The 13313-nt window shown below is 51.3% G+C and overlaps 1 protein-coding gene across 1 annotated transcript; it reads right to left on the bottom strand.

Annotated features, from left to right (window-relative positions):
* Nucleotides 1–8323: 8323 nt before the first annotated feature.
* Nucleotides 8324–11620, bottom strand: LOC116853403. Its single transcript, XM_032834468.1, has one exon. The coding sequence runs from the start codon at nucleotides 11618–11620 to the stop codon at nucleotides 8324–8326; it is 3297 nt and encodes a 1098-aa protein (XP_032690359.1).
* Nucleotides 11621–13313: the final 1693 nt, after the last annotated feature.

Here is a 13313-nt window from a genome sequence, read left to right as displayed (position 1 = left end):
CGGGCACCCGGCTTCTCTTTCTACGTCGCATCGTGCTACTTCCAGTACAGCGACGAGATTGAGGGGCACCTCAGGCACCTCGAGGCGGTGTTTCATTCGCTGAGGGGGAAGAGATTGTTAGTAGGGATGGACGCCAACGCGCGATCCCCGATGTGGGGTGACCGCATGGTGAACGATAGGGGCGCGAAGCTCGAGGAATTCATCCGCGCTTACGGATGGAAAATCCTCAACGCTCTCGGACAATCGCCGACCTACTGGACGTCATGGGGATCGTCACATATTGACGTGACCCTGGCGACTCAGGTCATGAGCCAATTCTTCGGCGAGTGGACGGTCAGGTGCGACTGGACGACGAGTGACCACAGTGCCCTGGACATCCGTCTGAGGGTACCGAGAGTCAGAGGCAATGACCGGCCTACATCGAACACTCGGTTCGACGCGAGTCGTGCCGACTGGGAGAAGTACGCCGATAACCTCATCGACCTTTCCGCGTCGACACTCGAGGTCCTCAGTTTGGAGTCCGCTGGGGGGGTGGAGGGCTTCGCGAAGTCTATTTCTCAAGTTTTGGTCGAAGCCTCGGAACGGGCAATGCCCAGGAAGAGGCGTTTTAGAAAGTCCAACCCGTGGTGGACGAAACAATTGACGATCCTAAAGAGGGACGTCTATAGGGCACGGCGTGCCTTCCAGCGGGAAAACGCTGAACCGCTCCGTGCTTCCGGCCGAAGTGCCTACCTCTCTTCTCTGAGGAGGTACACGAGGGAGGTGCAGAAGGCGAAGCGTGACAGCTGGCGGAAATTCGTGACGGAGGTGGGAAACTCGGAGCCATGGGGATTCGTGTACAAACGCGAGGCCCGGAAGCTCCGAATGGACGAAGTGCTCAGCAGCCTCCGCCGCGATGATGGCTCCTCGACCAATATCACAGAGGAGACCGCTATGCGCCTGCTGGAGGTGCACGTCCCTGAAGACCGGAAGAACGACGACACGCCGATGCAGCGTGAAATTAGGGGAAGCGCATTCATCGTGCCCGACGGAGACGATGCCCCGCTCTTCACGGAGGCAGAAATCGTCGCCGTCGCGAAAACCCTGAAAGTCAGGAAGGCGCCTGGCCTGGACCTTGTCGAGGTTGCAGCGCTAATGACTGCCATTAAGGTAATCCCCGGTCAGTTCGTTAGGCTTTTTAACGGGTGCCTTCAATGGGACGTCTTTCCCTCGATCTGGGAGGAAGGCTCACTTAGAGTCCTCCTAAAGGGCGAGGGTAAGGACCCGAAGGACCCCAAATTCTACAGGCCCATTTGTCTCCTCTCCATCGTAGGGAAATGCTTCGAGAAGCTTTCGAAGAAGCGACTCGACCGGACGTCGATGGCGCCGGGGAGACTCTCCGATCGGCAGTTCGGCTTCATGGCCGCAAGGTCGACGGAGGACACGATCGTTGAGCTGCGTCGGATGGTCTCCGCCTCCGAGCGGAGATACGTCTTTGACCTGCTCTTCGACATAGCCGGCGCCTTCGACAATGTTTGGTGGCCACTAGTCCTGGAAACTTGGAAGAAGCGAGGCTGCCGTCAAAATATCTTCCAGTTTCTCCGCAGTTATTTTAGCAATAGGAAGGTCAGCGTGTCCTTTGGAGACATTCGAGTCTCTAAGGACGCGAGTAGAGGCTGCCCTCAAGACTCTGTTTTAGGTCCAGCGTGCTTTACAGTCATGTTCGACGGACTGCTCCGCGAACTGGAGAGGGAAATAGGTAGGTCGTTTATCGCGTACACCGACGATTTTTTGGTCACGGTCGAAGACGACTCGCATAAAGAATTAGAAGACAGAGGGCAACGAGTAGTAAATATAGTTAGGAATTGGTGCGAGGGGGTCAAACTCCAGATCTCATCGCGCAAGACTGAAGCAATTGTACTCAGGAGCGAGCCGATCAGGAGGGCACCCATCGGTAGACGGGGAAGAGCGTGCCCGGATCAAAAACGTAAAGCGCACTGGGCCAAAAAGACAGATCTCGCGGCAAGTCCACTGACCATTCGTGTAGGAAATGAAAAGATCGCGTTTGAGAAAACAGTTAAGTACCTTGGCATCTGTAGCGAATTCTCTCTAATTAGCGGAGAGAATGACGCTTACCGGATCGACCTCGCACGAGGTCCAGCGGCGTGAGGAAAGGGAGGCGAAATCGATTCGGAGCTGATTTGTTCAAATTAATTTTATTCACTTTATTTAACACTCGATAATTTTACGCCGCGGTTGTCTCGAATCGATCATGAGTTGGAGCGGAAATCTTCTTTAAGAGCCGAAACTTCGGTCACACAATTACGACGGAAATCTTGTGGAGCATTCAACGGATGCCCGGCCGACGAAGATCTTGACGCGGCCGACGGAGATCTTGCATCGCGGTAACCTCTGACTCTGTCCCGAAATGATCGTCGAGATTCCGCGGCACTTTAGCGCAAGACGACACAGAACACGAAATTACAATTTCAAGCGCGCGCGACGTTAATCGAACGTACAGATAAAGTGTCGTTCGAGGCAATACGGAAACGAAGCGATTAACTATGAGAAAACAAACGGCCAAGGCAGACACCGGTCGCAACGGCCGACGGCTATGAGAGCGGAGCAATCCGGAGCTGCGCGAGAGCGCGGTCGCCGACGGCAACCGGCGATTCAGAAAAATGAGAATTGAAATTCCGCTAATTCGGAATTCAAATGAAACCAAGAGAGCCGTTTTGAAGTAAGGAATCGAAGGTAGCTGACTACGCGATACGACCTTACTATTAAAGCGAGAGATTGCTCCGACTCTTCCGACGTCTGGTTGTTATCTCCTCGGATGCACAACTGTGTGGCCTTCTATAAAATGTGGCTAATTGCCGTCTGGAACAAGCCCACTTCTCTTCATCTCTGGCACCCGTTGATTGGTCCAGCGCAAAAGATGATCGCTGGTCGCGTGCCGAATTTTCCTTAAAAGGAGATTTCTCACGCTATGTAGAGCTCCACGGCGCGTGCCGGCCTTCGATTCGCGGAAACACTGTTTATCCGCAGTTGCTATGACAACCGAAAGCGATCTGTGTTTATTACGGCTTACCTGGCACGCGCCGCGGAACACCTAGGCACGTGGAAGACACGTGACGGTGCCGATCTCTCATCGCGACGAATCTTAGATAGGTTTTTCGCTCGCATCGCGAACAGCATCCATTTCGACAGGGACATGGGAATATCTTCCCATTGTAGATATTTGAGCGACAAGGTCTGGTCGCCATTTAGCAAATTAGCTAGGATGGCGGAATGTCGGTGGGGATTGCGCTTCAGTGCGCTCTCTGCGATTTACCGGGGCGTGTTCGCGCCGACGGTGGCTTACGCCGCTGCGGGATGGGCCGACCTGTGCGCTGGGAGTGACCTGAAGGTTCTCAGGACCCTGCAGCGCCGAGCGCTCATCTCGACGACCGCTGCGTACCACACGGCGTCGACGGAGTCGCTCTGCGTGGTTGCTGGAACGGTCCCCGTCGACATTCTTCTCGAAGAATATTTGGCGCGTTACATGGTTAGAAAAGAGATGGATGCCAGGATAGGAGACTCGACCGTCCCGTTCACCGGGAATGTTAGAGAGACCCAGGGTCTCATTAGGGGCGAGGCGTAAAAGATGTGGCAGGTTCGATGGTCTTCTTCGAGCAAAGGCCGCACGACGTACACCTTCTTCGAAGATGTGGGGTGCAGGGTTGATGCGCGGTGGATCCGCGCTGACCACTACATGACACAGATGATCACCGGACACGGCAGGTTCCAGGCACGCCTTGCGTCTTTGGGTCTTGTGGAAGGTGAGATGTGTGTGTGTGTGGAAGGGGAAGGGACACTGCCGAGCATCATCTCCTGCAATGTCCCGAATTCTAGCCGCAGCGGGAGGCTCTTCGGGAGGTAGGTCCTTCCGGCTGCGAGCTGGAGGTGGCCGGAGGCGGCACACTACTTCGCGTCAACTCCAGAGGCCTACTCCGTCTTCGCGACCTTCTGTCGGGAATCCCTTTGGTTAAAGGGTCCATGTTAGATTTCACAGCGGTCTACCCGGGGGATGTCGGAGCCCCCGGGCATGGGTAAACGACCTCGCAACCTTCGCGGGATAACCTTGGACCCGGGCGGCTGAGGTAGGAAACAATTAATATTTTATTTTACTTTCAGGTTCTCACCTCACCTCCCTCACCTCGATCACCTAAACCCAATACCCACTCCTCTTCCCTTCCCCTCCCATCCAAAAGGGTCAGAGCGTGTGTCTGGGCGAGACACTAGTAAGCGGGTCTCCCCGTGGTCCCCGTGGGCGTGGGGCGCGCGCTGCGGCCACAACGGGCGGGCGACGCGCGCGCCACGGCTAAACCGCTCATCCTGCGAACACGTCCCGCAGGCGCTGCTGGATTTTTCCATCGCCCTTCCCCTGTCAGTGGTTGACAAACGATAAAAGTAGATGGTAGTAAGTAGCGTATAGCCTTCACGGCTGAGGAAGCAAAGCGCGGCATTTTATGGGTGTCGGGCTTCACACTAACTACCCCTCCTTTATTCCATCTCATGGGGGCACCTGATCCTGCTGCTCCTGCTGACTACAACTTCATTCAGGAGTCTCAGTTTCCAGTCCGTTGAACTACAAAAGGCAGATTCTGGATCCTATATTGCGGATCCTTTGATAATTGAGCAACTTTATTTTTCAAAGCTTCCTTTCCTCAGTCTATTGCCAAATGCTTACGCACAGGCGAGAATGGGTTGGTATATCTACCCCCCACGTGGACCAGATCAGAGCTTCATTTAGTGGCTTTCTACTAAGTGCATTTGACCATGGCTTTAGCGTGCTCAGGGACCCTCGCACTTAGGCCAGGGTCCCCCCTTACGCTACGCTGTCCCAATTCAAGGTTGCGTCTTATCGTTGAATAATGCAACTTAGACATCTTGGCGGTCCCGTAGACCGCTCCCGGCGTGTTGCCTTCCAGGTCACAGTGCGAGGGCCCCACAAAGTGGAGGCAACCCAAAAGCTATGGCTTATGCGCCGCCATTTAGCCTCTCATCCTTCTGCCCTCGTCATTGCTTGACCCAAAGACGATTCGAGTATGCAAATCATGGTCTTCCCTCAAATGTGGGCATGTCATCAACGTGAACCGGGGAGACCCCAGCACTAGGCCAGGGTCTCCCCTTACGCGACGCTGACACAATTCGATTCGAGGTTGCCTCTTATCGTTAAATTGTACAACTTAAACGCCTTGGCGGTCCCGTTGCCCGCTTCCCGACGGGAGCGGTCAGGCACTTGGACACAGTACAATTGGACACGTTGCAAATGGACACGGCATTTGACACACAGTTCAATTGGACACGGTGCGTTTGGACACGAAAGAAAATGCACGTCGTTCAGTTACACACCGTTTGTTTGAGATAGCAATCGCGAAGCGGCGATCGCCAAATGATCGCTTGATCGCTGGTCTGCTCAAATTAGAGCAATGGTTAGGAGATTTGTTTAGGTTGGAAGGCGGTTGATAGGATTGGAGGCGAAAGGAATGTATTCGTTTTGTATCAACAATATTTAATGAAGAATGACGGAGATACAATGAACATTGAGTCGGCGGATTGGTTCGTCGGCGACGCAACCGAATGCAGCCAGTTTGGATCGAGGATTCGAATCTTCGATTGTCGAATGTTGAGGATCGCGTGACCTCTGGTTATGAGGACGACGTAGGACCGGTCGAGCTTGCTTCGAGACGGATCAACTTTCCGTGGTGGCACTGTGAATCTACTCGACTTGTAGATTTGCTCGCTTCGTCGGCTATAACTCGACAGCTGGCCTGAATTCCCGAGACGCGGCTGTTATATCGTTTTTCGTGGCGAGAACGGATGACACTTCGTTTTTCAACTTTTCGTGGGGCGCTGTGATTCGTAGATACATTCCCGCGAGATCGCTGCGATTATTTGGAACAATAGAAGCTTGGATACGAAATCATCGCTCGCGACCCTAACCGTCTCCTTCTTTGTTTGTTTGTTTGTTTGTTTGGAGTTCAAATTGGATCACATCATGCCGTACATATCGAGAATCGCGTGTACGGTTAGGCTCGCGTCAGCGATGACCTTATTCTATTTCACGCGTCAGACACGGGATTTCGCAGCCGAGAGTCTTACAATCCTCGATCTCAGGGTCGGATCGCGTACATTTCGAACATCCCGCCCGCCTCGAAATAGCTATTTCGATTATCAATCTCTTGTGGAGCGCGGCGGAATCTCAAAGGCGCAAGTGCAGTCTCGTCCTCTCAGAAAAGGGGTGAACTTACAGTCGCCGCCCGCCCTGACGGCTCGGCCGAAAATGCGGGGAGGACATTTACAGAGAGTGAGTCGCTTTTAAGGGCTCAACTCTTAACCGTCGCGAGTAGGCTCATCGCGTACAGGTAAGACGCAGATTTTTACGATGGACCTCAAAAATTCCAACGTAGCGGTACGGATGGTCACCACTCGTACAAGGCCGTCCGAACCCGGATGACATTTAACAATTCTTCCGAGCTCCCACTTACAAGGGGGGAGCGCGAGGCTCCGCAACAAGACCAACTGGCCAACGGTTATCGAAGGGTTTATTTGTTTCGATTTTCTTCTTTGTTGAAGCGTGTTGATGTAGTCGGTATGCCAAAGTTTCCAGAACCTTTCCGTTTTGTGCCGTATGAGTTGCCATCGCGAAAGACGCTGTTCGTTGAGGTCGAGCAGCGACGGTTCCGGAGGGATAGTCAGCGCGTGTCCGATCAGGAAATGACCAAGAGTGAGACTCTCATAGTCGTCCCACGAGTCGATTAAAGGAGCGAGGGGGCGCGAGTTTAGACACGTTTCGATTCAACAGAGGAGCGTTGAAAGTTCTTCATACGTGAGGGTATGACTCCCGAGGACGCGGCGAAGATGGAACTTCACGCTTCGGATACCCGCTTCCTACAGGCCTCCAAAATGAGGGGCTGAGAGGGGTATGAAGTTCCAACTAGTGTGATCGGATGCGGTTCGATTTAAGAAGGTTGGATCATAAATGGCTGCTTTATACGCCGCGGTCATTTCTCGATCCGCTCCGACGAATGTTGTCCCATTATCGGAATACATAGCCTGGGGAAGGCCGCGACGAGCGCAAAATCGCGTATACGCGTTAAGAAAAGCTGGCGTGGAGTAATCGCTTACCAATTCTATGTGAGTAGCCCGAGTGGCGAGACAGACGAAAAGGGCGATGTATGCCTTTTGAGCTCGCAATCCTCGCCCCGCGGAGGTTCGCACGAGGACTGGTCCGGCGTAGTCAACTCCGCAATAAAGGAAGCATCGAAATGATGGCGATACGCGATATTCGGGAAGGTTCCCCATGAGTTGACTTGGTATAGTGGCTCGCTCGCGAACGCAGACGACGCACTGATGGATTATGGACTTAACAATATTTCGTGCCTTAACAATCCAAAATTCGCGACGCAATATGTTGAGGGTGAGTTGAGTGCCGGCGTGCAAGTCCCGAGAATGCGCCTGGTTTATGATGAGACGGACGAGCGGGTGTGATGCCAGAAGGATTGGATGGCGAACGGAAAAAGGGAGGGAAGCTTTTTTGATTCGTCCGCCCACCCGCAAAACTCCGTCAGGATCCACAAATAAATGCAGTGCCAGAATAGAGCTTTTTGATGATAGTGGTTTGTTTTCGACGAGCCGATGAATTTCGTGAGCAAATAGTTCTGATTGGATCCGTTTTATCCAGAGTCGTTTTGCGAAATGAATCTCTGGAACAGAAAGCGCGAGCCCGATTGCGCCCTGAGCTGGATTCTTTTGGCGCCGGCAATGCGGAATATATAAGCGGTGACGCGCAGGAGTCGTGGCCAGGACGAAAAGCGATTTCCCAGATCGTCTGGTTCGTTTGCTTTAAGGCATACTAAGGCACTTGCGGTCTCGTTCGGAGGGGCGTCAGATGGAAGTGAGACCCTTATCGGAGGCCAACAGGTTTCGTCGAACCACAGCCATTTCGGTCCCGTCTACCAGAGGGTATGGTCGATAATAGCCGCGCCGGTTAATCCGCGTGATGCACAATCCGCTGGGTTATCAGAGGTGTCAACATGGCGCCATTCGGCATCGGGCGTCATTGACTGAATCTCTGTGACTCGGTTCGCTACGAAGGTTTTCCATCGTCGAGGATTTTGAGTAACCCAAGCGAGCACTATAGTTGAGTCTGTCCAACAGAAGCATCGAGATTCCGCGAGTCTGAGAGTTTTGCGAATGAAGGATAGAAGACGCGCGAGTAATAAAGCAGCTGACAGCTCCAGTCGCGGAATGCTCATCAGTTTCACGGGGGCCACTCGCGATTTTCCCATTAGTAATGTTATAGAGACGTCACCAGTTTCCGAAACGACCTTGAGATAAACGGAGGCGGCGTAGGCGTGACTCGAAGCGTCAGCGAATCCGTGCAGCTACTACGAGTTGAGGTGAGCCCGGTCCAGCGCGCGATCTGCAATCCGTGGAGGCTTGCGAGTTTCGAGTAAATAGAATGCCATGCGACGCGTAATTCCGAAGGGAGCGGTTCATCCCAAGTGAGATTCGCATGCCACAGGCTCTGCATGAATATTTTTGCAGATATGACAACAGGGGTTACCCATCCCAACGGGTCGTAAAGTTTAGCGATTGTCGATAAGATGGCTCGTTTGTTACTCGGCAGTTTCTCGTCTAAAGAGACACAAAAAACAAAAGCGTCGCGGATGGGGTTCCAATTTATCCTCAGAATGTTAACTCGAGCGTCGGGTTTTAATAGTTTATCGCGTGTCATGCAATGCTCGGTTTTGTCGATATACGCGAGAAGGCTGGCGGAATTACTCGCCCATTTTTTCAGTTCAAATCCGCCGCAGCGTAACAACGAACGCACTTGATCGCGCGTTTGCCCGATTCGCTGTATGTCGTCGTCGCCGAAAAGCAAATCGTCAATGTAAATATTGTGACTCATGACAGGAACGGCGAGGGGGAATCGCGAGCCTTCATCCTGCACTAGTTGCTTTAACACGCGGAGAGCGAGGAACGGCGCGCAGGCCATACCGTATGTAACCGTGAGCAATTGAAATTCTTGAATTTCCGCGTCTTCGGATTTGAACCAGAGGATGCGCTGATAGTATAAATCGCGATGATCGACACGAATTTGTCGATACATTTTGGTAATATCCGCGACATAAACGTACCGATGCTGTCGCCACTGCAATAGAACCGATACTATATCGGTCTGTGATTTCGGTCCAGACAACAAATGATTATTTAAGGTCGACCCGTTGGATGTTACGCTTGACGCGTTGAAAACAACGCGAAGACGTGTTGTCGTGCTGCTTTTGCGGATCACCGCGTGATGAGGCAAATAAACAGTCTGACAGTTCATCGATTTAAAGGTCGGCGCAAGTCGCATGTGGCCGAGAGTCTCGTATTCGGTCATAAATTCGCGGTAGGAATTTTCGGATGCGGGAGAAACAGCTAATTTGCGACGCAGCGAGTTCAGCATCCTCTCGGCTCTCGTTCTAGATTCTCCGATATCGATAGGCGGATCTCGTTTAAAAGGGAGCCGCACGATGTACCGACCGGTCTCATCGCGAGTATGCGTGTTACAAAAATGTTTCTCGCACCTTTCGTCTTCGGCGCTCAGCGGTATTTCCCTCGGTATCTCTTCGGACTCCCAAAAGCGCTGAATTTCGTGAGCCAGAGAGAGAAGACTAATGACATGGTTATAGGAGTTTGATTTAAGCGGATCCCGGTCTCCCGATTTGATCGACATTATCAGCGAGTCGTGTCTAACGGTGCCGGAGGAGATCACCGAGTTATGATGTGCTGAATCGATGGGCCCGGATATGATCCAGCCCAGAGCAGAATTTTGCGCTATCGGCTGATCCGACTTTCCTTTTCGTATGCCTTCTAAGATGATCTCAGAGTACAAGTCCGCTCCGATGATAAGGGATATAGGATCGGAACTGAAAGGAAAGGCGTCGGCTAACTCGAGATCGGCGAGATGAGCAAAGGACGATATGTCACTTGCTCGCCGGGGATGATAGGCGGTCAATGTTTGCAATATAAGAGCGGTCGTGTTGAACTTTGGATGAGGGGAGAGGCGCGGGTAGATATTTATCGACGCGGCCGTTCGAACGATACCCGCGCTTGTATCTCCGACCCCGGAAACGGAAACCTGGGCGCGTTCGCGTTTAACTTGCAAGGTTTGAGCCAAGGATTCGTTAATAAATGTCCTTTCAGAGCCCTGATCGAGAAGGGCTCGCGCGACGACGGTGCGACCCGCGGATTCGACTCGTACCCACGCAGTCGCGAGAAGCACTTGAGAACGTGGCTGCGGCGGAATTGAAGCAAGAAACGCACTTGCTTCGTAGATCGGCGCGACATTTTGCTCGATTTGAGAGGACGAACTGCTTAAAGACTTAATCTCTATCGCCTTTTGGTCGTCCGAAGCAGTATGCAGAAGCGAATGATGCCTTTTTTTACACGCACGACATGAGAATTTGCTTTGGCAATCCTTAACGGAATGTTTCGCGCTAAGACAATTAAAGCATCTTTTTTGATTCTGAATAAAACTTCGACGCTCGCAAGGGATTTTGCTAACGAACGTAGAGCACGTGTAAAAAAAATGCTCCCTTTTGCACAACGGGCACTGCGGAGTTGAAGCGGCAGATGCGGTGGTGGCGTGAACGCGTGAGGGTTTTCCGGAATTCGTTACAAGCTTACAGGGGACGCTCCCTGTATCGTATTCAAGAGCACTGGGTCTTTGTGTTAAAAATTGCACAAGCTGCTCATAGGAAGTCGGACTGTTGTCGCTACTCTCCTTTAAGTTCCACGCTTTTCTTGTTATTGGGTCAAGTTTCTTCACGATGACGTGCACTATAAAATCGTTCCACAGAGATCCCGGGTTACGATTCAAATTTGTTAGAGCTGCTATGCTTTTACGTGCTTGATCCAGAAGGAATTGTAACTCCGAAGCTTGTTCACGCCGGACAGCCGGTAAATTCAATAACGCGTCGAGATGAACATGTACGAGACGTTGAGTCTTCTCAAATCGCGCAGTTAAGATGTGCCATGCGATCACGAAATTATCGGAGGTGATCGCCAGGTCGGAAATACAATCGAGCGCGCGACCCTTCAAGCAAGAGACAAGATAATGCATTCGCGAATAGTTTGTGAGCTCTTTGTTCTCGCGGATTAGCGTGGTAAAACGGTCGCGAAAATGCTCCCAATCCGAATAATCGCCGGAAAAGTTTGGTAATTGTATAGCAGGTAAAACCGGAAACGCTACCGCTGCCGCATCCGCTCGCGAGATACCACCGAAAAATGACTGATTGGGACTCACAACTGGATCGAACTTCTCCAGGCGCTCGGTCAGCTGATCAAGGGTGTCGTGGAAGGTGTCCTCGGCTGCTTCGTAGTAGGAGTCCTTGAAGTAGTCGAAGGATTTCTGGTCGGTAGTAGAGGTGATTCTCGCCAGGTGATCGTGCCCGTCCTGGTACTGCAACCATAGCTCCTTTAAGGCGGTAATGCGAGAGCGCAACTTAGCGGCGGTCAGGTTGCTTCGTCCGATTTTCTTAACGTTATCCAGGAATCGATTAATTGAACCATAAAGTCTTAGTTGCTTTTCCATGACGTCCGTCATAATGGCAAATCTCGCTCTTAATATCCGGCTCGAAGGACCAAATTTTGTTTGAGATAGCAATCGCGAAGCGGCGATCGCCAATTGATCGCCTGATCGCTGGTCTGCTCAAATTAGAGCAATGGTTAGGAGATTTGCTTAGATTTGGAAGGCGATTGATAGGATTGGAGGCGAAAGGAATGTATTCGTTTTGATTTGTATCAACAATATTTAATAAAAAATGACGGAGATACAATGAACATTGAGTCGGCGGATTGGTTCGTCGGCGACGCAACCGAATGCAGCCAGTTTGGATCGAGGATTCGAATCTTCGATTGTCGAATGTTGAGGATCGCGTGACCTCTGGTTATGAGGACGACGTAGGACCGGTCGAGCTTGCTTCGAGACGGATCAACTTTCCGTGGTGGCACTGTGAATCTACTCGACTTGCAGATTTGCTCGCTTCGTCGGCTATAACTCGACAGCTGGCCTGAATTCCCGAGACGCGGCTGTTATATCGTTTTTCGTGGCGAGAACGGATGACACTTCGTTTTTCCACTTTTCGTGGAGCGCTGTGATTCGTAGATACATTCCCGCGAGATCGCTGCGATTATTTGGAACAATAGAAGCTTGGATACGAAATCATCGCTCGCGACCCTAATCGTCTCCTTCTTTAATTGTTTGTTTGTTTGTTTGGAGTTCAAATTGGATCACATCATGCCGTACATATCGAGAATCGCGTGTACGGTTAGGCTCGCGTCAGCGATGACCTTATTCTATTTCACGCGTCAGACACGGGATTTCGCAGCCGAGAGTCTTACAATCCTCGATCTTAGGGTCGCATCGCGTATATTTCGAAAACCGTTCATTTGGACACCGTTCAGTTGGACACCGTTTACTTGGACACAGTTCAGTTGGACACCGTTCAAGTGCCCACTGTTCACTTGGACACCGTTCACTTGGACACCGTTCATTTGGACACCGTTCACTTGGATACCGTTCAGTTGCCCACTGTTCACTTGGACACAGAACGATGCGTGCTGTTCACTTGTACACCGTTCACTTGGACACCGTGGAATTGCTTGTCTGTTAACTTGGACACAGAAGGGTGCGCACTGTTCACTTGGACACCGTTCATTTGGACACTGTTCACTTAGACACCGTTCATTTGGACACAGTTCACTTGGACACCGTTCAATTGGACACCGTTCACTTGGACACCGTTCAATCGCCCACTGTTCACTTGGACACAGAAGGATGCGCACTGTTCATTTGGACACCGTTCACTTGGACATCGTCCAGTTGTCTGCTGTTCATTTGGACGCAGAATGATGTACACCGTTTATTTTATCATCATTTAATTATGTATTGTTTGTTTATGCAATGGATATGCAACTGATGAGAAATAAAAAATAGTTTTGTAGAAAATATTTGTGTTTTTATTTCGTTTTTATCACATCCAACCACAACGCCATATGCCTAGAGATATTCTAGAGACTCTATAAACAACGACATATGATTGGATGTGTCCGTTTGTCAATGTGCGCATCTGGGACTCACTCCGATTTTCGTACTACTATTTGTGATGTAGAGTGTAAATTGTGGTTTTGATAATTATTTAGTTTAGCGGCAACACCTCCGATTTCGACGAAAATAGACTCAATCGACACGTTTTTGTCTGCCAAACAACTTTTTCCTCTGACAAAATCGTCGCTCT

The sequence above is a fragment of the Odontomachus brunneus genome, unplaced genomic scaffold, assembly GCF_010583005.1.
Source record: "Odontomachus brunneus isolate Ranch 3 - 2012 unplaced genomic scaffold, Obru_v1 Obru_scaffold_317, whole genome shotgun sequence".
In the NCBI taxonomy this organism is placed as follows: Eukaryota; Metazoa; Arthropoda; class Insecta; order Hymenoptera; family Formicidae; genus Odontomachus; species Odontomachus brunneus.
Note: the sequence above shows the minus strand (reverse complement) of the source record. Positions and strands in the feature narration are given on the sequence as shown.

Bases quoted from the DNA above. Each gene is read 5' to 3' on its own strand.
- LOC116853403 (XM_032834468.1), bottom strand. From the start codon at position 11,620: ATGACGGACGTCATGGAAAAGCAACTAAGACTTTATGGTTCAATTAAT.